General features: G+C 40.4%; 1 protein-coding gene across 1 annotated transcript in view; it reads left to right on the plus strand.

Moving 5' to 3' along the window:
- Positions 1-23,806, plus strand: part of KMT2C (lysine methyltransferase 2C) — a gene marked incomplete at its 5' end in the record, with an annotated part of 338,124 nt that overhangs the window by 122,653 nt on the left and 191,665 nt on the right. Inside the window, 3 exons of the mRNA XM_084618362.1 lie at positions 3,973-4,179; positions 8,212-8,357; positions 10,575-10,684. Coding sequence (XP_084474488.1) covers positions 3,973-4,179; positions 8,212-8,357; positions 10,575-10,684 — 463 coding nt within the window. The remainder of the gene's footprint in view (positions 1-3,972; positions 4,180-8,211; positions 8,358-10,574; positions 10,685-23,806) is intronic.

Here is a 23,806-nt window from a genome sequence, read left to right on the forward strand (position 1 = left end):
TTCCCCATCTTCCCTTCCCCAGTGGTGTTGTATTGTGAGGGCAAGATTTTGTCCAGTCTCGGAGTACATTAAGTCAAGGTTAAATGGCCGTATTGGATTGTCATAGTCCTCTGTTCCAGGCTGCAACTTTTCCCTTTTTAGTTCTTTCTTCATTCTGCTGTTGCTGCTGCTTGTACCTGACTTTGGGTATGCCTACACTTGAAATGCTGCACTGTAGCGTAGCTGCTTACCAAAGCAATGGAAGGGGTTTGTACATTGGTGTAGTAAATCCACCTATCCAGGAGGCGGTAGCGAGGTTGACAGAATTCTTCCATCAACCCAGCAGTGTCTATAACCTGGGCTTGAGTTGATTTAATTACATTTTTTGCAACTCTGAGCAATGTAGTTAAGCCATCCTAAATTTGTAGTGTAGACCAGCCCCTTGACTAGCAGTGCAGATGATCTGTTACTCTTTCCAAATCCTAGTGAACACTGTACTGTAATTGGAACTCCAGGAGACTTTTTTTATTTTTAACTTACTGCTCCCAAAGTCCAAATATGCCACCTCAGAGATGTGCTTAAATTCTATTTAAATGGAGCTCTTTCCAAACCAGGCTTCCACCCAAGTGCCAGATTCCCTTAGGCACATTTTGGGGATCACATAAATACACATAAAACAAAGTTGTTCACTTAGGCGTAAAAACATGTTAAATGATTTTTCTTTTTAAACGGTTTGTATGCAAATTTAAAAAGTTCACATTTTAGGTTTGTGAATGTGGTTGTTTTAGAAATATTGTGCAGTAACCTCCATATGATGTGACACAAGGAGTTCTACCAGAACTGTCATTATGCTTTGAGTGTTCATAGGCAGGAGTTGTAGACCAAGCTGGATGAGCAAGCATCTTAGAGAGGTAATTAAGAAAAAGCAGAAAGCATATAGGGAGTGGAAGAAGGGAGGGATCAGTAAGGAAAGCTACCTTATTGAGGTCAGAATATGTAGGGATAAAGTGAGACAGGCTAAAAGTCAAGTAGAGTTGGACCTTGCAAAGGGAATTAAAACCAATAGTAAAAGGTTCTATAGTCATATAAATAGGAAGAAAACAAAGAAAGAAGAAGTGGGACTGCTAAAAACTGAGGATGGAGTGGAGGTCAAGGATAATCTAGGCATGGCCCAATATCTAAACAAATACTTTGCCTCAGTCTTTAATAAGACTAAAGAGGATCTTAGGGATAATGGTAGCATGATAAATGGGAATGAGGATATGGAGGTAGACATCACCATATCTGAGGTAGAAGCGAAACTCAAACAGCTTAATGGGACTAAATCGGGGGGCCCAGATAATCTTCATCCAAGAATATTAAAAGAATTGGCACAAGAAATTGCAAGCCCATTAGCAAGAATTTTTAATGAATCTGTAAACTCAGGGGTTGTACCGTATGATTGGAGAATTGCTAACATAGTTCCTATTTTTAAGAAAGGGAAAAAAAGTGATCCAAGTAATTATAGGCCTGTTAGTTTGACATCTGTAGTATGCAAGGTCTTGGAAAAAATTTTGAAGGAGAAGGTAGTTAAGGACATTGAAGTCAATGGTAAATGGGACAAAATACAACATGGTTTTACAAAAGGTAGATCGTGCCAAACCAACCTGATCTCCTTCTTTGAGAGAGTAACAGATTTTTTAGATAAAGGAAACGCAGTGGATCTAATTTACTTAGATTTTAGTAAGGCGTTTGATACTGTGCCACATGGGGAATTATTAGTTAAATTGGATAAGATGGGCATCAATAGGAAAATTGAAAGGTGGATAGGGAATTGGTTAAAGGGGAGACTACAACGGGTCCTACTGAAAGGTGAACTGTCAAGTTGGAGGGAGGTTACCAGTGGAGTTCCTCAAGGATCAGTTTTGGGACCAATCTTATTTAATCTTTTTATTACTGACCTGGGCACAAAAAGTGGGAGTGTGCTAATAAAGTTTGCAGATGATACAAAGCTGGGAGGTATTGCTAATTTAGAGAAGGACAGGGATACCCTACAGGAGGATCTGGATGACCTTGTAAACTGGAGTAATAGGAATAGGATGAAATTTAATAGTGAGAAGTGTAAGGTCATGCATTTAGGGATTAATAACAAGAATTTTAGTTATAAGCTAGGGACGCATCAACTAGAAGTAACGGAGGAGGAAAAGGACCTTGGAGTATTGGTTGATCATAGGATGACTATGAGCTGCCAATGTGATATGGCTGTGAAAAAAGCTAATGTCGTCTTGGGATGCATCAGGAGAGATATTTCCAGTAGGGATAAGGAGGTTTTAGTACCGTTATATAAGGCACTGGTGAGACCTCACCTGGAATACTGTGTGCAGTTCTGGTCTCCCATGTTTAAGAAGGATGAATTCAAACTGGAACAGGTACAGAGAAGGGCTACTAGGATGATCCGAGGAATGGAAAACTTGTCTTATGAAAGGAGACTCGGGGAGCATGGCTTGTTTAGCCTAACTAAAAGAAGGTTGAGGGGAGATATGATTGCTCTCTATAAATATATCAGAGGGATAAATACCAGAGAGGGAGAGGAATTATTTAAACTCAGTACCAATGTGGACACAAGAACAAATGGATATAAACTGGCCACTAGGAAATTTAGATTAGAAATTAGACGAAGGTTTCTAACCATCAGAGGAGTGAAGTTTTGGAATAGCCTTCCGAGGGAAGTAGTGGGGGCAAAAGATCTATCTTGCTTTAAGATTAAACTCGATAAGTTTATGGAGGAGATGGTATGATGGGATAACATGGTTTTGGTAATTAAATATTCATGGTAAATAGGCCCAATGGCCTGTGATGGGTTTTTAGATGGGGTAAGATCCAAGTTACCCGGGAAAGAATTTTCTGTAGTATCTGGCTGATGAATCTTGCCCATATGCTCAGGGTTTAGCTGATCGCCATATTTGGGGTCGGGAAGGAATTTTCCTCCAGGGCAGATTGGAAGGCCCTGGAGGTTTTTCGCCTTCCTCTGTAGCATGGGGCACGGGTCACTTGCTGGAGGATTCTCTGCTCCTTGAGGTCTTCAAACTACAATTTCAGGACTTCAATAGCACAGATATAGGTGTGAGGTCTTTTTTAGGAGTGGTGGGTGAAATTCTGTGGCCTGCATTGTGCAGGAGGTCAGACTAGATGATCATAATGGTCCCTTCTGGCCTAAATATCTATGAATCTATGAATATAAGATTGCAAATGGTACAGGGATAACTTACTTAACAGGTCACAGTACTAAATATGTGTAAGTTTCCTCAAGTATAAGTTTAGGCTGCTGTATTTTTACAATGTTTGTGTTAAATGGATATATGTATTTGTATATGATATGTCGCTATAACCGGTTTTTATGTAGTCATTGCTGTGTGTGTTCCATTATGCTGATCTTCCTATTAATTTTTGTGTGTGTGTGTGAGATGTTTTGCATACAATAGATAATGCATGCATTTGTATTGTATATGCATGGTTATATGTTATACATACTGTGTGTTATAGGTATACGTGCGTGTGTTTTCCACTATATTAGCTTTTTGGTGGATATGGGATTGTAATAGGATAGTTCATCTCTTTCCCATTCTCCCCTGCCACGCCTTTTTTCAGTCACCACCATTTAGGTTTGTACACATCTTTTGGATTACAGTAGAGTATGTGTGGGGTTTTTTCTTTGCTAGACTAAGGGCTTTTAAGCATAGGAAAAATAAAAAATCTTTAGTAACTTGGGTGTTTTCCACTTTTTTAGCAGACTTCCGTGGAAGAAAAACAAAACTACTGTTACATAACTTTAAATAATATATTTAGTAGTTACATTACACATTTATTTAAAGATACACTTTAAATTATTGTTTATATTTTATTTATCGTACTTTGTATTCTGTTTGAGGAAAGTCAAACTGACACAAAACATGACAATTAATAAGAGATCCCCCAAGAGTATCCTGGTTTTTAAAAGTTTCCTCCGCTTTGCAGCGAACAACTCTGCGCCTTTTGTTACTGTGGTGAACGAAGCTCATTAGGACAAGGAGATTTAAAACAATTCAGTCCAACACTAGCGTTTATCATCCCCTGGAAGAACCAGCCTTTAAGTAAGAGTGAAACCAACGACAGCAGCGATGGAGCTTATGAGAGAACTCCAAGGCAAAACTCAGTGCCGCGCAAACAAAGAGGACAGAAGAAGTAAGTCTGTTTCATCATAAAAACTTCAGTCATGATTTTGTTGTAATGTTGATTATTGTAGAGAGGCCAGGAAGCATATATGCAAACATTGTGCAGTGATAAATGAATAATTTGAAATTATTTTAAAACCCCTTGATGCTTAGTATTATTAATCTGTGTTTGAAAAATTGCAAACCATGTCAGAAAAATAGCAATCTTTCTTCTGCTGCTTCTTGTTAAGGTTTTTTCCCCTAGAAGCGAGAATGTGCTCTTTTTTTGGAGAGTACAAAAGTAAAAGAAACAGACTTACTTTAAAAGTACAAATGTATTAGTACGTTTTAAATAGATTTTAGAGAGAGTATGCAAAAAAACAGAAGAGGAGTAACAGATTAGCCAGTTGATTTCTAAACTGTTGTGTTTGTGTACTTTGGGGAGGCAAGAAGCGTGTGTGTGAGACCTTGTAATCTTTCTTCCCTGGCCCCCTCCAAAAATAATCCTTGCGACTGTAAAAAGCAACGTGCTATGTGAATACAGTGTATTCTACTGTGCTTAGAACTCTTTTTGTTGTTTTTGTGTGTGTCAATGTTCTGTTTTTAATCCATTGAAGTATAGTAGTATCCCAGCTGCCTTTTGCAATACAGCACTTATTTAATAGCTATTTCTGAGAAATTACATTCACGTACACATCCCTGTATAGTCCATGTTGAAAGGTTATTGAATATATTTATGGAAATGAAGTTTAAAATACATCTATAACTACAAATGCAGATTTTTTTTTCAGTATTTGCATAATGGAATAGATTTTTTCTTAATATATATTTGGATTTTGTAATTCTGGGTTTTTGGCGTTACCATGGTAAAATGTGTTTTTGTTTCAGAGCTGTCTTGCTCATATGTGGATTCAGTTGTGCTGGCTGATTAGTAGAGGTTTTTGTAGCCTATGGGAAAGTGCAAAATTAATTTAGCTTGGAACAACTAAGCAGCTCTGTCCCTTGAGGGTGATGATGTAATCATCCCCAAGTGCCATGCTGGCTAACATCCAAGTTTAACTACTAAAGCATTGTTGTGTTGGAGTTTTCTGATTGGTTGCTAGCTTTGGACTGCTGCCAATACAGTGAAGAAGTGAAGTAGGAAATGAAACAATAACAAAGAGGCAGCCTTTTAAAAGGATTTAAGGTGGTACATTTTAAGGAATCCTGAATTATCAAGGCATATGTAACATTAAAAGTACTGTAGACATTTAAATTTAAATTCACGTTCAGATTAAGTTTATTCAATTTAAATTTTTTTAGTTTAATAGCACTTTATTAAGTATGAATGCTGAATCTCCATATAAAGCTGGCAGTGATTTTATCCATTTGATATTCAGGAACTATAAACACAAATTTAAAAAAACAGGTACTCAGATTTCCTTTTTATAAAATCTGATATGAATGTGTAATTCTTTTTTAGATTATTTCAAAACTGATAGTAATTCAGTAACAGAAGCCTATGTGAATAATACCTGGTTTGACTGCATCTAGGGGTACTTGCCCTTTTTGGGTAGAATGGGTTAATTTAATATATCAGTTCGTAAGGGGACTATTTTGTTCATAGTAGTAGGTGCTAGTATTGAAGGTTTTGATTCCTGATGTTGGACACTTTTTTTTTTTTGTTATGACATAAGTCATTAGGATATAACTTAGTGCCAAGGATTGAAAACTTCATCCACTCACCAATAATGAGAGAGAAGCTTTTCTTGACAGATGTGGAGGGGGTCTTAGCCATCAAATTTTTGCACAACTTAAGCTTTCACTTACATTTCCCCATCTCCTTGCCCTTATGTTTCTGAAGGTAACCTTCAAAATAAGCCAAATGTAAAACAAGAGAATTTTCTATTCCTGAGTCAATACACAGCTCTGTTGCCTGCTGTAGCTCATAGATTTACCAATCAGTAAGGTAAAATTAACATAAATTTGGTCAGGTTCACTGTTCTTTTTCAGAAGGGTACGAGCATCATGAAACTGTCAAGAACTATGGCAGTTTCATGCTGCTGCTACTGTGGACATCTATGAATAGCCAGGGAGGCATATGCTTGATTTATTAATAAATAGGGGACTGCCAAATTCACAGCCATGAAAAGCAGGTCACAGATTGTGAAATCAGTCTTCCCCAGTGAAATCTAGCTTTTGGAGGGGCGGGGCAGGCCTTGGGGCGCCACAGCTGGGAGCTCCTACCATTCACTGGGATCCAGCTGTTAGTCCGCCAGGCTGGGGAGGGATGGGACTTCTCCTGTGTGGCTGCTCTTGCTGGGAGAGCAGACTGAAGGTAGCAGCCGCGGAGCTTCCTGCAGCTTGAGTAGATTCCTGGAGATAGAGGTGGGTCTGATCTCCCCCATGCTGCTGGGAGAGCCCCAGCTGGGAGCTTCTCGTCCTCTCAGGACTGGGGTGGGACAAGACTTCCTCTTCCCTTGCACAGCCACTCTGGGGGGGAGATCAGACCCACCTACCCCTGGGAATCTCCCCCAGCTGCAGGAAGTTCTGTGGCTGCTGCCAGCTCTGAAGGTTCCCAGCAGCACAGGTGAGATCAGAGCCACCTCTGGAAAGCTCCGCAGCTCTGAAGGCCATGCAGAAGTGAGGGTGGAAATCCTGCAACCCCCCTACATCAGCTTTGTGACCCGTCCACAACCCACTTTTGGGTCAGGCCCCACACTGTTACAATACCCTGAAATTTCAGATGTAAACATCTGAAACTGTGAAATTGACCAATTTTAAAACCCTCTGGCTGTGAAATTGATCAAAATGGACTGGGAATTTGGTAGGGCCCTAATGAAGAAGGAGCCAATTAAAGATTGAGACTACCCAAATTTTAGCACCCCCCCTCCATGGCAACCACTCTGATGTCTGAGGAGACTAGACATCTCAGTAAGGCTAAATGCAGTGCTTTAGAAATCCAAGGCAGAAACTTTTTTTTAGGTGGGGTTGAGGGAGTCAGGTTTCTCTGGTTAATGGGTTAGTGAGTCTGATGTTTAGTGGATAATTTTTTGGTAGGTTGGGTTAAAAAGCCAGAAGGGAGGATTCCCTGTGCTCAAATAGTATACTCTGTTGTTTGTGGTTTTTTTAATAGGTTTGATAGATTCTTCCATTTTATCATAATCTAGTGCTTTTTGTATCATTAAATTCTCCTTTTCTAGCCTCTTTCTCTTACACTTTGCTATTTTGTGAATTTTGGTTGTGTGGGATAAAGACACAGGACCAGCTCTGGGCACCGGCAAAGCAAGCACAAGCTTGGGGCCGCACGATTCCAGGGGCGGTATTCTGGCCATCCTTTTGGCTTGGGCAGTTGCGTGCTCGGAGCTTGGGGCAGCAAAAAACCTAGAGCCAGCCCTGCAAAGACATCTGCTGCCATTGAACCTTCTCCATTCTTGGCCTTTTTCACCCTTCCCCCGTACACACTAGCTGTGTGCTATCCTAGCAGCTTACCTCTGTCTGATACGGCAGAGTCTCCTTTGAGAATATTGTCAAAGCTATACCCACAGACCAGCTGTCGAGGTTGCAGAGAGGAAACCATAAGAAAGCTGCAGCTGACACCCTCTGTTTATACCACCTCCCTCTCTTTGTTCCAGGTTTTCCCATTTCCCCAGAGAAATATCCCTTCTTTGCCTGGATCTGTATCTGCTTGTACTTACCTAACAATCTTCTTCTGGAGATGAAACAAGTCAAACAAAAAATGCAGCTTGAAAAATTTGAGTATGTATGGCCTGAACAATGAGATGGTCAGGCTGGACAAAGGGCCGTTTAACAGCGTCATTTTTTCTGGTGCATATGACTTTTAACTGAAAGCATTGTTCTTTATTTTCTCCTACTGATATAAATACAGTGTCAAAATTCAAGAAACTGGGCTAGTTCTCCCCTCCCCCCTTTCTTTGATGTATATTTTATCACACAGGGAAAATTCATTTGAGGCATTCTGGTTTTTTTTAGATCATTTGGAAAACACATAGCTAATTGAGTAATAAACATAGACTGTTTTAATTGCAGAGTTACCTACCCATATTTTTTCTCTCCTCTACAGAGAGAGACCTCGACAGAGTGTAGCATCATGTACAAGTGTAAGCACTCAAACTGCTTCTGACGATCAGGTTGTCAAATTCTGGGATGAACTCAGTTTAGTTGGCTTACCAGATGACATTGATGTCCAAGCCTTATTTGAGCCAACAGGTAGGTTATACGTTCAGCTATTAGTAGTATGTGGTACATATTTATAATGGTTTAACTGGAATTCAAACTAAACTTTTGTTTAAATAATTCTTTAGTTTGGTATAGTGATTGCCTCTTTGGGGGAAGTGAGGAGCAAAGGAGAAAGAAACAGAGATAATACTTCATAGTTTAAACTGTCATTTTATTATAACTCCTAAAGGCCCAGTCCTACAAAGCCTCCTTCTCATGTGGCTTCACTGGGGCTACCTGAACAAATAACAATTAGTCCTAAGATTGTAATATACATTTTTAACTTTAAGGTTTCATTTAGGTGTCTGACAGAAAAATCAAGAAGCTTTGGGCTATTTTCTCAGAGCATTTTAGTTCAAATGTTGCCCTACCATCAATCTACATCATATGCTTATGTATAGGGCTCTACCAAATTCACAGCCATGGAAAAGGCATCACGGACAGTGAAATCTGGTCTCCCCTTGTGAAATCTGGTCTTTTGTGTGCTTTTACTTTATACTATACAGATTTCATAGGGGGGGGACCAGTGTTTCTCAAGTTGGGGGTCTTGACCCTAAAGGGAGGGTTGCAGGGGGATCACAAGGTTATTTTAGGTGGGGGTCACAGTATTGCCACCCTTACTTCTGCACTGCCTTCAGAGCTGGGCGGCCGGAGAGTGGCGGCTGCTGAATGAAGAACCAGCTCTGCAAGCAGCAGCGCAGAAGGAAGGGTGGCAATACCACACTATGCCATCCTTACTTCTGTGCTGCTGCTGGCGGCGGCGCTGCCTTCAGAGCTGGATGCCTGGCCAGCAGCCACCAGTCTCCAGCTGCCCAGCTCTGAAGGCCACGCCGCCGTCAGCAGCCGTACCAAAGTAAGGGTTGCAGTACCACAACCCACCCTATAATAACCTTGTAACCCCCCATCCCCAATTCCTTTTTGGGTCAGGATCCCTACAAGTACAGCACCATGAAATTTCAGATTTAAATAGCTCAAATCATGACATTTACAATTTTAAAAATCCTATGACTGTGAAATTGACCAAAATGGACTATGAATTTGGTTGGGTCTACTTATGTCCCACAAAAGAAGAAAATGTAAGAACTCAGAACTTGTTCTGTAAATATTATCTCTGTACTGAACTTAGTAGTGGTGTCACTTTTTCAAAATTCTCTGAAAATTGGTTTCAAAATTCGATTGTAAAGAAATCTCTTTTAAATGAATTTTAAAATGGGGTCTGATCTCCTGATGTTGGATAAATTTTAATTATTCCATGTCATCAGTATTGGAAGATGCTTACAATTCTTTTTACTTTAAGTCCCTTATTTGTGTTACTAAATGCAGAGTTGCAATATACAGTTTATATGCTTAATAGCAAATTTCAAGAGGTACGTACCATGAGTCTTATATGGTATGTCAGCATAGAGTACCTTCAGCTGAGGCGAGAAATATTCGCAGTTCGTCATTATACCATATCCTTATGGTTTTCATTCTTTTGCCAGCAGCTGAACTGAAAGCCATTTTAATAGGTACTTTGAGTCCTGGAAGGTCTATTCTTATAGTCTAAGTTTCCCAATATTAGTACAGCAGGCTCTTATTGGTGAGTGTCTCTGTATAATGACAGCTCACTATTGTCATCACAGTGTTTTTACAAAACAGTTTATGTACCAGCCCTGTGCATGGCACCTTGTGATCTTTTAAAAATTATTATTTGTTTACGGTAGCAGTCACAATGTGCTTGGTGCTTTCCCAACAGACAACAGGAACTGAAGGAGTTCACAAGCTAAGGACAGATATACAGACAAAAAGTTAAATAAGTGAGGGGCAAACTGAAGTTAACTTTGAGCGTATATGTACACACAGACCTGTCACAGGTGTATTTGTATATTTTGGGGTACAAAAACTAGAAGCTGAAAGGTATATAAATGTGTGAAAACATCTGGGTTTTTTTCTATATAATAAAAACTGCAGTATGTAGATAAATTGTTGATTCCTTCCTTCTCTCACTTTTCCTGTTTCAGTAAAAGACTATTGTCCTAATTCTGCAAGCACTTACCACTAAAATTAAGCTCTGTATTCTCTAGTAAGGATTGCAAGATCAGGTCTGGGGTTTTTTGTTTTTTGTTGTTTTTTTTTTAAGGTTTTTCCTTTAATGCTTATTTTGAAACTCAACTGCTGCTTGGCAAAGTTGTAAAATCGTGCAATTCTTTCTCAATGATAATGCATTAGGTCACTGCTGGGCTCATCACCGCTGTGCAGAGTGGTCGTTGGGAGTATGCCAGACTGAAGAGCAGCTATCGGTGAACGTGGACAAAGCTGTTGTCTCAGGGAGCACAGAAGTGAGTAGAAAAAAAGAACTTTTCCCCCAAGCATGTAAAATTAAAAATAAATTCAAATAAGACTACAAAATGTCACTCACTGAAAAATATCAACTCCTAGAGCTGTGTTCTGCCTTCTACATTCACAGTAATGGTTTACTGTACAAGTAATCAGATTGTAATCTACAGTTGATTTCAGTGGGAAAACTTGTGGAGTATCGAGTACTACTCAGCTTGATTTTGCGTGGCAGAATCAATCCCGTGGTTATTGGAAGCTGACAAGGGGTTCGCAGAAAAAAAATAGATTTGTTCAAATTAGCAAATGCCTTTTTCATTAACACTAATATTCATCCTAGCCTTACAATTTTATATCATCAAAGTACAGTTAATATGGTGTTGATATACCCAAATACTCTTAAAAAACAAAACAAAAAACAGCCCCAAAAAAGTGTGTAGTAATAACAAAAGTAATGTGAGTGCAAAGAAGTACTGCCATTTTATGTATTGGGGGAAAAATGTGTTTGGTTGGTTGTTCTTCTCATTTAAAGAAGAAACTATATGAAAACAACAGCAGGTGCCTTGAAAGAAGGCAGAGTCCTTGTAATGACACTTTCTTGGCTTGGTAACAGAAAGAAGGTGCTGCCTACCTGACTGAAAATAGACATTTCAGTCTGTATTTCAAAATGCCAAAAAGACCCACATGGTCTTTGCCACATGCAGTCATCTTTTTGTATTATTGATTAATTTCCAGTAAATTATTTTAATCATTTATTTATTTATTACAGTGAATAAACAAAATCTAGTTTGCCATTACGTCAAGCAGCTTAACAGTGCAAACTAATTGGCATCATTACTGCTATTTCAAAGAGTAACACTGATATTTGGAATTTATTTACCTTTATTTTCTTTAAAGAATTGTTTGTTGAAAAGTTATTTCTTAACTTGATAGTTTATGGAAGATTTATTTATTTTAATGTAAGTGCTCCCTAGTGGGTGTGAGTGACAAAGTCTCTCAGGTCAACAGTTTTTCTCACACATGAATGTGCAAATCAACTTTATCACCTAATATTTACCTTACTCCATGAATAATTTCATTGATTTCAATGGACTACTCTGAGTGAGACTGCTCAAACTGAGTATAAGTGGCAGAACTGGGCCCTAAATTAACTAGAGACATTAAAACATTTAAATATATTGATAACAGAAATGTTTTGCCAATAATATTGCCAAGTTGCCTTTTTTTTGTAGTCAGACTATTGAAGAACTGTTAAATTTTTCTTCTTTAACATTTCCTTTTTAAAAAAATAAGACACAAAATTGCTGTAAATCTGTCTTCAAATTAACATTGGCCTTGAAGGCTTTCAGTAAACTGTGTTTTAAAGAAGGGATTTCCATTTAGAATGGAAATATGAGCTTGACTACTGTAATACTCAATGGTGTGTTATGTATAAGTTTGTCATAGGAGAGTGGGCCATTAATGACATGTGCAAAAGAAAACTTTTAAATATTGTTTGAAAACTTCTGCACTGTATTTTGAATGGAGATTCCTATAAATTAAAGGAAAGAGAAATTGTGTGTTGGGAGACCAACTGGATATTACCATAGTGTACATGACCACATACGCAGGCATGCACACATCACATAAAAAAAGATATGATTTTTGTATATGTATGGATATAAAACTTTCATGTTTTTTATAATTATTATTTCAATTTCAGTAGCAACTAGGGCCCATTGTGCTAGGCGCTGTACAAACACAGAACAAAAATACAGTCCTTACCACAAAGAGCTTAGAATGTAAGTATAGGACAAGAGACAACCAATGGATCTAGATAGACAGGGGAGTACAAAAGAACACTAAGACTATTGGTCACCATGATAGGCAGTGGTCTTGGCATAACAGTAGTCTAGCCGTTTATCAAGTTGTGTGGATAACAGAAAAGGAGGGTTTTGAAGGAGGATGAGAGAGCTTTGCAGATGTTTCCAGGAAGCTCCTCCAAGTGTGAGGTGCTTGTTGGAAAAGGTAACTATTAGACGATGGAGACTGGCATCATGGGCTGATTGCTGCAGGAATTGACATTTCAGTAGTGAATAATAAATAGGATGGGGATAGGTGGGGAAGAGCCTTGAAAGAGAAGACGAATAGCTTATGTTTGTTGCAATAGAAAAGGGGGAGCCAGTGGAGGGAGGCAAAGGTGGAGGGTGACATAGTCAAAGCAACAGCTAGGAAGATGATCTTTCCTGCAGCATTCTGAATGGATATGAATGGGGCAAGACTATATATGTCAAGCTAGAGAAAAGGATGTTGTAGTAGTCAAGCAGCGAGATGAGAGTCTGGATGACCATTTTAGCTGGGTAGATGGATAAGAAAGACGGTATCTTAGAGATGTTATGCAGAAAGAGTCAGACATAGCCTGGGCGTAGAGTGAGGTCCAAGTCGAAGATGACCGCAGGTTATGGGCCCAAGTGACGGGCAGGATGATGGTGGTGTCCACAGTGATAAAGTAAGGAGGTAGTGGGGAGGCCCGGGAGGAAGATTAAGAGCTCTGTTTTAGCTTAAGCTGATGGCTAGACATTCCTGAGGAGATGTTAGAGAGCCAGGTTGAGGTTTTAATTTGGACAAAAGGAGAGAGGAGTACATAGGTAGATCTCAAATTGTCAGTATGGTGGTAGTTTAGAGTTGTTTGGCTAGGAAAATGTCAGAACTGAAGAAGGAGAGAATGTATCTATAGAGAAGGTCAGCCTGGTCATGGGATTTCCAACAGACACTCCGTGGTCCAAAAGGAGAAGCAGAGGAAGTTGATATTAGGGTGAGCCAGTTTTGGGGATTGGCAGAGCAGACCTTGCAATGGTGGAGAGAAGCAAAAGAGATAAGGGTGGAGGGGAATGAAGCATGGAGAGAATGAACGACGATATCAATGGAAGGCAGGGAGGAGAGGGCTAAAAGCACGAAAGAAGTCAGCAGTGCTGATGGATTGGAAGTCACAGAAAAGCCAAGTGACGGCATGAGGGAGGAGGCGGCTGCTGCTGCTGAAGAAAATCGGGTGATAGAGAGGGAGCACTCAGTAACAGAGAGATCGGAGAGAACAGTGCTTGGTGAAGTCCAAGTCAAATGACCGGGCCTTTTGGTGACTGGTAGCATTGAACCAGAGCTGCATGTTGAATGAAGAGGTGAAGGTGAGGAAACCTGCAGCTAAAGTTCGGATGGATTATCAACATTGAAGTTGAAATAATCGAGGAGTAGTATGGGAGATTGTGAGGAGAGGAGTGGAAACCATCAAGGAAGGCTGATGGGGAAGAGTTGGGTGGATGATAGATGACAGAAGCATGGAGAGGGAGATGAGAAGAATCAGATGCAGTACTGTTCAAAAGAGGAGAAAGAGTGGGAAAGATGAGGTAGAAGGGGTTGGAAGTGCCAGAGTAGGAGAGGTGAAGCCCAACACCCTCACTATGGTCGGATCCAGATCACAGAGTGTGAGAAAAGGAGAGGCCTCTGTAAGAGAGGGCAGGTCTCTGTAAGAGCTAGGAGCTGGAGGGAGCGAGATATAAAGAGGTCATGGATGCCTGTGATCTTTTTAGAGATAGAGTGGGTGTTCCAGAGACAGCAAGAGAAGGGGAGGGGGAGGATGGACATGAGGTTAGGAATGGTGACAACAGTTAAAGGGCTGGAGATGGTTCCGGGAGCAGGTATGGGAATGGAGGGAGAATATTGTGGCAAATGTTACCAAAGGGGAGGAGGAGGATGTAGATGTTGGCTCTGGATTTGTGCTGGTGGGAGAGATGGGGAAAATCAGGAAAGGGGAAAAAGGAAGAGGAGCAGATAGAGCTGGTGGGGAACTGCAGCAGGTGAGGGGAACAAGGATGGGGAAATAGAGCCATTGTGGGGAAGGGAGAGGGGAGGTGGACAAATGTTATGATGTAGAAAGGGCTCTTGTGAGAGCCATGGGAGCGTGCGTGGTAGATGAACAAGATTACCAAAAAAACCAACCAACAAACAAGGCTCAGAGTTTGAAAAATGCTGTGAAGGTATTCTTTCAAGTCGTCCTGCTAAGCAGCTACAGTGCACTGCCTCACCATGTGAGGAAGGGGAACGGAGGTGGTCAGACTCAAGCATGGAGGGTATGTCTACGTTGCAGTTAAAAATCCACAGCTGGCCTGTGCCGTCTGACTCAATCTGTGGGGCTGTTTAATTGCAATTTAGGTGTCCATGCTCTAGGACCCTGCAGGGTGGGAGGGTCCCAGAGCTCAGGCTGCAGCCCAGGCCTGAATGTCTATACCACAATAAAACAGCCCTGCAGTCCGAGCCCAAGTCAGCTGGCCTGGGCCAGCCACTGACGTCCAATTGCAGTGTAGACATACCCTGAGACAATCTCGCTGTAGGGGGGAACAGGTGCAGAAGTGTCTCCCAAGTGCTTGCAGGTTGCTTAGCAATTGGAGTGTGTTGTGTGGTTTTGATATCCAGATGATAAATTGCATTTATCATGCACCTTTTAGGAAGTCAGCTGCATTCTGTCCACCAAGTCATCTGCACTAAGGCTATTTCTAATACTAAACTCCTGACCAGCATGCAGACAACTGCCATTAGGGACAAAAAACAGACAAAAATAAACCAAAACTAAACTTAGCCATAGAAATGTTTCATCCAACAAATATAAAAATTCCACCACAAAATTAAAATGGTGAGAGGCTAAGGATGGGGAAATATTCAACTTTAGACCCCATGATTGATTTAAATACTTATTTTTGATGAACCACTAGGTTCATCAAAATATATCATAGTGCATTATACCATCTGAAAACCAGGAATCATTTCTGTTTCAGTTGACCCAGATCCAGCTCTAGTAGACTGCAATATGTTGGACCTTAAATTTGTGTGACTTCATGTGGAGAAAAAAATATTTTAGAAGTTTCTGACGTATATTCATAATAATTTTTTTTCTTTTTCAGAGGCCTGTACTGTTGCAGTCAGGTTACTTAGGCAGTCTGCCTTCTTAGAGGAAAGGATACGAAAAGCAGTCCCAATAAATGTAGTGGCCCAGGGCTTCTTGAGGCTCTAAACTGAGGCCTTAGAGGCCCTGTGTTAAGATTAGTGTTTGGTTAAGAACTGGAAATGTTTCCATGAACTGCATGCTGTGGTTTTTAACCTGAAACATTTGGTTTGCACCTGCCACTGTGGGGGGGAGGTGGGGGAGAGGGGGCGGGTGGAAGTAGAGAGCACTACTTCCCATGCAGCTCCAGGAGCAGCTCTGCTACAGGTACTGAGCAGCTCCCTCAGGGCTGCCTTCTACTGTGCAGGAAGGAGAGGAGATAGTAGTTGTGGCTGCTCCATTGCCTGCTTCCCTGCCAGGTTGTGAGATTCTTGGAGAAAACAGGATGAGAGCTCAACTGGTTCTGCCTGAGTCTAGGAGACTGTCTAGCAAAGATGGGTTCCCATCCTCACCTGAAACAACGAGGAGTCTTTGTGGCACCTTAGAGACTAACAAATTTATTTGGGCATAAGCTTTCGTGGGCTATAACCCACTTCATCAGATGCCCTCACCTGGCCACTTAGCTTAGCCCTGGAGAAGTGGGGGGGAAAAGGGACAAGCAGACAGAACAACCAATTAGTTTTTGTTCCCAGATTCTTTGCACCAGCCATAGGTTAGAGTACTTTGGGGGCTGCTCTAAGTTGTACTAACTGTTCATGATTGACAGGGTGTCATATGTCAGCCGGTTATAGCTGGAGTACAGTGTGTTACAGTCACTTCCTCTGCCCACCCTCAGCACATCCCTCTTTACCAGTGACTGCAGCAAGGGAAACGTAGGAGTTGGGTATGCCAGCTCTGTACTCACACTAGGGAATCCAGCAGGGGACCTGTGGGTGGTTTCCACTGTCATTGTGCGCCACTTGAGCAATGCAAAGGGAAGAACAAGGCAGAGACTCTGTTCTGGAGTATTGACAGTAATATGTTTGGCCCTGAAACTGAAAAGGTTTACATTACCTGCAATAATATATTATTATATAACAATAGATGACAATATAATAATTCTCCAAAATACTTCTATATAAATGCATAGTATTATGTAATATATTTTGGTTGCTGTTCATTTGATATATTTTTGTATTTACAGCTGTTGCACTGTGCGTTCTTTAAATTTTGCTTTCCTTTAGTTTAGGTGCCACAAGTACTCCTCCTTTTCTTTTTGCAAATACAGACTAACACGGCTGTTACTCTGAAACCTGTCTTTAGTTTTTTATATTCTGATGCTGTAAATGTGTTGGATGCTGCTGGCGATACAGGTGTGAGTATGTGGTTAGGTTTATTTAGATGATTTTCCATAAAACAATTTGTAGGTTGTTTCTTTAACGGGCCATCAAACTTGCTTTTATTTTTTCCCTGGCAGTCCCCCTGGCATTACATGAGTTTGATGTGGTCTACTGCAGTAACATCTTTGCCCAGCTGGGAGGTGTTTTCTTCATTCCTTATGTTACTTGTGCAGATTAGTTCTGACATGCAAAGAATTTTTTTTTGTTAGCAAGTTTGGTTTTTTTATTCTCTACTTTGCTGGGAACATCTTATAGATTTTCTTACCTTGAGGGTCTTTTTAATTTGGAATTTGTATTATTCCCACAGTATTCTTGCCCGCAAGTTAGAGTAGTATGGGCTGAATGAATGGACTATAAGGTGGATAGAAAGTTGGCTAGATTGTCGGGCTCAATGAGTAGTGATCAATGGCTCCATGTCTAGTTGGCAGCCGGTATCAAGTGGAGTGTCCCAAGGGTCGGTCCTGGGGCCGGTTTTGTTCAATATGTTCATAAATGATCTAGAGGATGGTGTGGATTGCACCCTCAGCAAGTTTGCAGATGACACTAAACTGGGAGGAGAGGTAGATACGCTGGAGGGTAGGGATAGGATACAGAGGGACCTGGACAAATTGGAGGATTGGGCCAAAAGAAGTCTGATGAAGTTCAACAAGGACAAGTGCAGAGTCCTGCACTTAGGACGGAAGAACCCCATGCACCGCTACAGACTAGGGACCGAATGGCTCGGCAGCAGTTCTGCAGAAAAGGACCTAGGGGTTACAGTGGACGAGAAGCTGGATATGAGTCAACAGTGTGCCCTTGTTGCCAAGAAGGCCAATGGCATTTTGGGATGTATACGTAGGGGCATTGCTAGCAGATCGAGGGATGTGATCCTTCCCCTCTATTCGACATTGGTGAGGCTTCATCTGGAGTACTGTGTCCAGTTTTGGGCCCCACACTACAAGAAGGATGTGGAAAAATTGGAAAGTGTCCAGCAGAGGGCAACAACAATGATTAGGGGTCTGGAACACATGACTTATGAGGAGAGGCTGAGGGAACTGGGATTGTTTAGTCTGCGGAAGAGAAGAATGAGGGGGGATTTGATAGCTGCTTTCAACTACCTGAAAGGGGGTTCCAAAGAGGATGGCTCTAGACTGTTCTCAGTGGTAGCTGATGACAGAACAAGGAGTAATGGTCTCAAGTTGCAGTGGGGGAGGTTTAGGTTGGATATTAGGAAAAACTTTTTGACTAGGAGGGTGGTGAAACACTGGAATGCGTTACCTAGGGAGGTGGTGGAATCTCCTTCCTTTAGATATTTTTAAGGTCAGGCTTGACAAAGCCCTGGCTGGGGTGATTTAGTTGGGGATTGGTCCTGCTCTGAGCAGGGGGTTGGACTAGATGACCTCCTGAGGTCCCTTCCAACCCTGATATTCTATGATTCTATGGTTATTCTTTCTCAATACTTGGGATATCAGTTTCTGATTGTCTTTTAACTGTTTTTGACAGTGTTTCTTATTACTCTGTTTACCAGTTGAGATGTCCATTTGGCTTCATTGAACTTGTGATTGCATTAATAAAGCTTGTATGAGCATATTTTCACTGGCGTGTTTCAAAATGTGTGTGTAAATCATTTTCTATTTCCACTTGGCACTTACTTTCTGCTGGGTTAAAACTTTTAAGTGTAGTTCACACCTCCTGTCCAAGGCTTTCTATGTCTGTGCATGTTTCACAAAATGTTCTGCTTAGATTTTCTCTTCTTTGATACACCCCTTTGATTCACTGGTTTTGAAGGCATTAAAATTTATTTGTTCAGACATATGACAAATTTATTTCTTGTATTTTTTTGCCTAGTTCTGTGTTAGTTACTTTGACTTTGTTACGCAGTTTCCATTCTGTCTCTGATTATTGTCTGTGATTATTATCTGATATGTCCATAGTGTCTGTGAAGTCTTGTTTTTTCATGGCTTAAGGGACTGAATGCATCAAGTTATTTTATTTCATAGCTGACAAGTAAATGACCAAATAGACCATTATATGTGTGGTAATGTATGTGCATTGGCACTCAATGTGTAGTGTAGCTGAGTCCTTTTACTCCTTTGTTCATCTTACCCACCTGACCCAAAGAAAGAGTTTCTCAAGACCACTCTTCAGGTTAAACAGTTACATGTCCATGGGGCGCCAAGATCATTCTTTTAAGTTCAATGTGGTGTAAACTCCAGAGAGCTGCATTCCAGCTCTTATATTTCGGATGCCTTTGAAAAGGCTTTTAGCATAAAATCCAATTTTGCTTGTATATTTGGATCCCCACATTTTTCTTAACACTTTTTATATATAGTGTCCAGTTATTTGATTTAATGAAAAATGTAACTAACCCACTAATATTAGTTCCTTAAAATGCTCTAGACAGTATATGAAAATAAGTCTGAAATAATGAAGCAGATTGGTAGCCTTATTGTTAATTTGATATAAGACTGGAGGATCAGACTTTAGCCAGAGACACAGAGTAGAGCAAGAGATTTTTGAAAAGTCTTTTTAGGTGAGAAATGAAAATACAGTATTACATGGCTGTACCTACTAAACTAAACCAAACAAAACTATTAAGAAAAGATAGAGCTTTAAAAGGAGAGGAAGAGAAGTATCCTGCTTTTGCCTATACTTCTGGCTCCAGTCTTTTGCATCTCTAACTGTATCCTTCATCATGCTGTCTTGATACTTGGTACCAAGTACAGGGTGCATTTCCAATTTTAATTCTAATTAGATTGGGGGCCTCCAGGGATTACAGCTGTTGAGTTTTTTAACAAAAATTATTTTGAAACATTTTCAGGTATTTTAAATACCGCTTTGTAATATCCATGTTTAATGTACATATTTTTATGAGGTGAGTGTTTTCCTGTGTTCTGCTAAGGCAGTAGTAAAAATTGCTGCTTGTTTGCATTAAATGGCTCAATTCAGGATGTGTTACCAGTGTAGAAGGATATGGGCTAATGTCACCACGGTCAGGAATTGCTGTCAATTAGTTCCATTAAAAATGGCCAATTCTCCTTCTCCCCTTTCTTCTGGAAAAGGGAAAGACTTCACTCCTGCACATGGCACTCCCCCTCTTCTTGTTGTTTTTATTTAATACTGTAGTTGTGTATGGAAAAGTTGTGTAAATAAAAGGACACAATCCATATCCAAGGAGCTTGCATTCTAGATTAAAGCAATATATGTCAAAAAGTGTAATGGACTGTGTGGGAAAGGTCTAGGGAAGGATTGGGTGGACACACTGTTAATGAGACACGCCCAGAAAGGATAAATAGCATTTGGTGGCAGTTTAGCAAGTTGTATGTTAGTTATGTTGAAATTAGGGGTATATATTTTTAATATCACTTTTTTTTGTTCTTGTTGATCTTAGAAGGATTTAATGGCATTTGAATTGCTGCCTTTACACACACCACACAATAAAGAAGTTGCTGTAGTGGTAACTTTCCCAACCACTCTTCTCTTCTGATAGCACTTAAACAGCAGCCTACAAAGCTAGGAGAGCTCACTCATCTGGAGCACAGAGGCTGAAGAAAAGTGGTACTGAAGGAAATGAAGAGGGCATGTGTTTTTATCTTCTGAAATGCTAGTTGGTAGGAAGCCATTTAAGTGGGGAGTGTGAAACAGTCCTCCCAATCCACTGTCTCACCTTTTCCACTGTCTCCACTTCAAATTCAGTGTATCTTGTTGGTCACAGAGGACATGTACAGCTCTTCCACTCCCTGTTTATCCAGTTTTGTCTTTTACAGTGTTATCCTCTATCCTTCCGTTCCACCAGTGATGACAGCCTTATCCGCCCACTTGTGTATTGCTCTTACAATTGTCTTCAAATCTTCTTCCATGCTACCACTGTGCATGAAATGCCCAATCTGAACTGATCCATAAAGCCACTACCTTTTCCTCCTTCATATCCCTGCTCAAGGCTCACTTCTTCTGTGATTCTTACCAGAAGGGGCAGGTTATGGGGAAGTTTGATATAGCTCAAATGTTTTTCATAATTTTTTTTAAATAGTCTATAAATGTCAATATTTGAATGTATCTTTCTCATCTTTTGTTTCTTGTCTTCTTGAGACTTGTCTACAATTTAGTTTTTTGTGTGTGTGCTGATTTAACTAAATCGGTAGAAAAATGGTTTGGTTAAATTGGTGCAACTCTCTAGGGTGGACACTTATACTGGCATAAATACTTATACTGTTGCTTATTATACTGGTATAACTGTCCACACTAGAGGCTTGCACCAAGTTAGCTAAATCATTTTTTCTACTGATTTTAGTTAAATGAGTCCAAAAACTGTATGTAGACGAGGCCTTAGATTACGTACTCCTCGGGACAGTGACTGTGATTACCTATGTATCTATCTGCTCTATCTATGTTATCTGTGTCTATCACAGTAGGGCCATGACCCTCATTGTGACTTCTGGGAGCTATCATAATACCAACAAGCTATAACAACCAGGTCATAGTGCTTGTTTACAGTGCATCAGCTAAGATAACCAAACTCACAGTTTCTCAGTGCTCTAAGGGTCCCTGTGCTTCCTGTCTCATAACTAGAAGGACTGTTGATTTTTATTTTTAAAAAAGAACATGTCACAAGTTCTACCTATTGTAACTTACACCTTTTCCCAAGCAGGATCATCCTTACTCATCAGTGTTCAGAGCAACTTAGTTTATAGCCTAGCATCAGAAAATGCATTGGGCTGGGATTCAGGAATTCCTTAGTTCTTCTTTGAGTAGTGTCCCTGTCGGTGCTCCCCTGCAGGATATGGGTGCTCTGTTTCAGGTGCACATGTACCCCTGGGCCTTTGTTTGGAAAATTTTGGTAGCGATGCCTGTTTGGTCTGTGCATGTGTCCCGCACATTCTCCTGCCCCACTCGGAGGATATATAGGGCTGTGCGGGCGAACTACTCTCGGTTCCTTCTCAACTGCCTTCAGCCTAGAAGTCATCTTGGGAATCACCCCTTCCTTAGGGAGATAGTGCTCAGGAGTCGCCTGTCCCCACAGGGACACTACTCGAAGAATACGTTAGTCACTTTGTGCAGTAACGAGTTCTTTGAGATGTGCTCCCCTGTGAGTGTCGTCCTTCCCCTCTGCTTCGGAGTTTCCTTGTGGGACTTTACAGTAGAGAAGGAAATGAGAGTGGTTCACGCACGCAGGCCTATGTTTCCTTGGAGCATGGCATGAGGATGTATGGGGCGCATGTGTGGGCTGAACATGCACTGCTACCAAAAATGTCTGATCAAAGCTACAGGGGTTCATGCTCACCTGAAGTGGAGCAACCATATGAGACGCATGTCAAGGAACTCCAGTTACTCCACAAGGTGAGTAACCTCTCCTTGTCCCAGCTCTCACATGTACTTCCTCCATGGCCATGAGCAAGTCACTTAACATTTTTTTATATTGTTTTCTGATTTGCAGAATGGGGATAATACCTACCTCACTAGTCGGATTAGGGTTAATTAGGTCCTGTTTATAAAGTGCTTTGAATGTGAAAAATGTGGTGTAATTGCTAAGTATTCTTAGCAGAAGCGATAGTACATTGATTTACATGGTGACTCATCTTTACAAATGCATTGAAAAGCTCTCAGAAATTCATTTGTCTTTGATGTCATCTAAATGTTTCTATGTCACGCAAGCAACTATTTAAGGCATACAATATGTATTCAGTGATGTTCCTCTTTCTGATTTCTCTTCTGATGTGACTTTTGAGTGTGTTATCCTCTTTTACAGCATTATCCCATTGCACCACCGAGCTCCCATATGATACTTTCCTTAAATAATTGATTCCCCCAAACATTATATTTACAGGTTAGAAACTGCTTATACCTCTTTCTTACTAGGCATTTTTCTGTAGTTGTATTTGTCTTTTATTTTTGGTCCAGATGTGAAGCATTCTGGCAAAGTAGCCTCCTTTGCGTATACACTCTATTATCATAATTGTAACCCTTCATTTGACATGATGGAGCAGGATGAGTGAAATATAGGCAATATGCATGCTGCTTCATGACACGTACACTGTTAGTTTAATAGGCAGCAGTATTCAAATTCTAGCATACAGTAGAAATTTTTACCCAGGTCAACAGCCTGATGTGTTAGGTAGTTCAGTTTTCCATGGATTCCCTGTATATTATTTGCCAGTTTCTCCCAGGGATCTGGGTGGCTCTCTTGCTACTCAGGATGACTGGCCAAACCACATTGTTGAGTCATTTACAGTTTTAAATAATTTTCATGGATAATGATATGATTTTCCATAAACTAGACTGTCCCAGGATATTTTGAATATTAGTAGGAGAATTGTTTTACTTTGTTTGCACTAGCTGTGCTATCATTTTGGTCACCTAAAGCCAGATCATCAGCTGCAGAGAAACTAGGATCTGACATCTCTCATATGCTATAAATGCAGCTTGTTAATTGCTTTCAACACTGTTAATTCAGTAAAAACTCACCTTCCACATTTTTTCAAAATGGCCATCACATCTTAAATTAGCATCTTTGTTTTTGTTTAATTACTTGTACTTATGCCAGAGCACCTTTGTGTATCAATTTAATTGCTGTTAACACAGCTCTGGTAATATTTTTTGTTGTTCAATTGTTGCAGTAGGGCCCAACACACAAGTCCAATTGAATGTTTTGTGTGTAGACATTAACCCATAGAATTTTGTATTTAAAATCTTATTAGCTGGTATTTGGCATATGAACAATTTTAAATATATTCTTTCCTTCAGAGGAAAATAAGCTACATGGGGGTGGGCGTGAGGTGACAGTACATATTGACATGAGCACTGGTGTCCATTACTACCTGATGCCATTTACAAACCAGCTGACTTGTGGCCAGTAGCCT

This window comes from Lepidochelys olivacea (genome assembly GCF_965140295.1).
Source record: "Lepidochelys olivacea isolate rLepOli2 genome assembly, chromosome: 2".
Taxonomy (NCBI): Eukaryota; Metazoa; Chordata; order Testudines; family Cheloniidae; genus Lepidochelys; species Lepidochelys olivacea.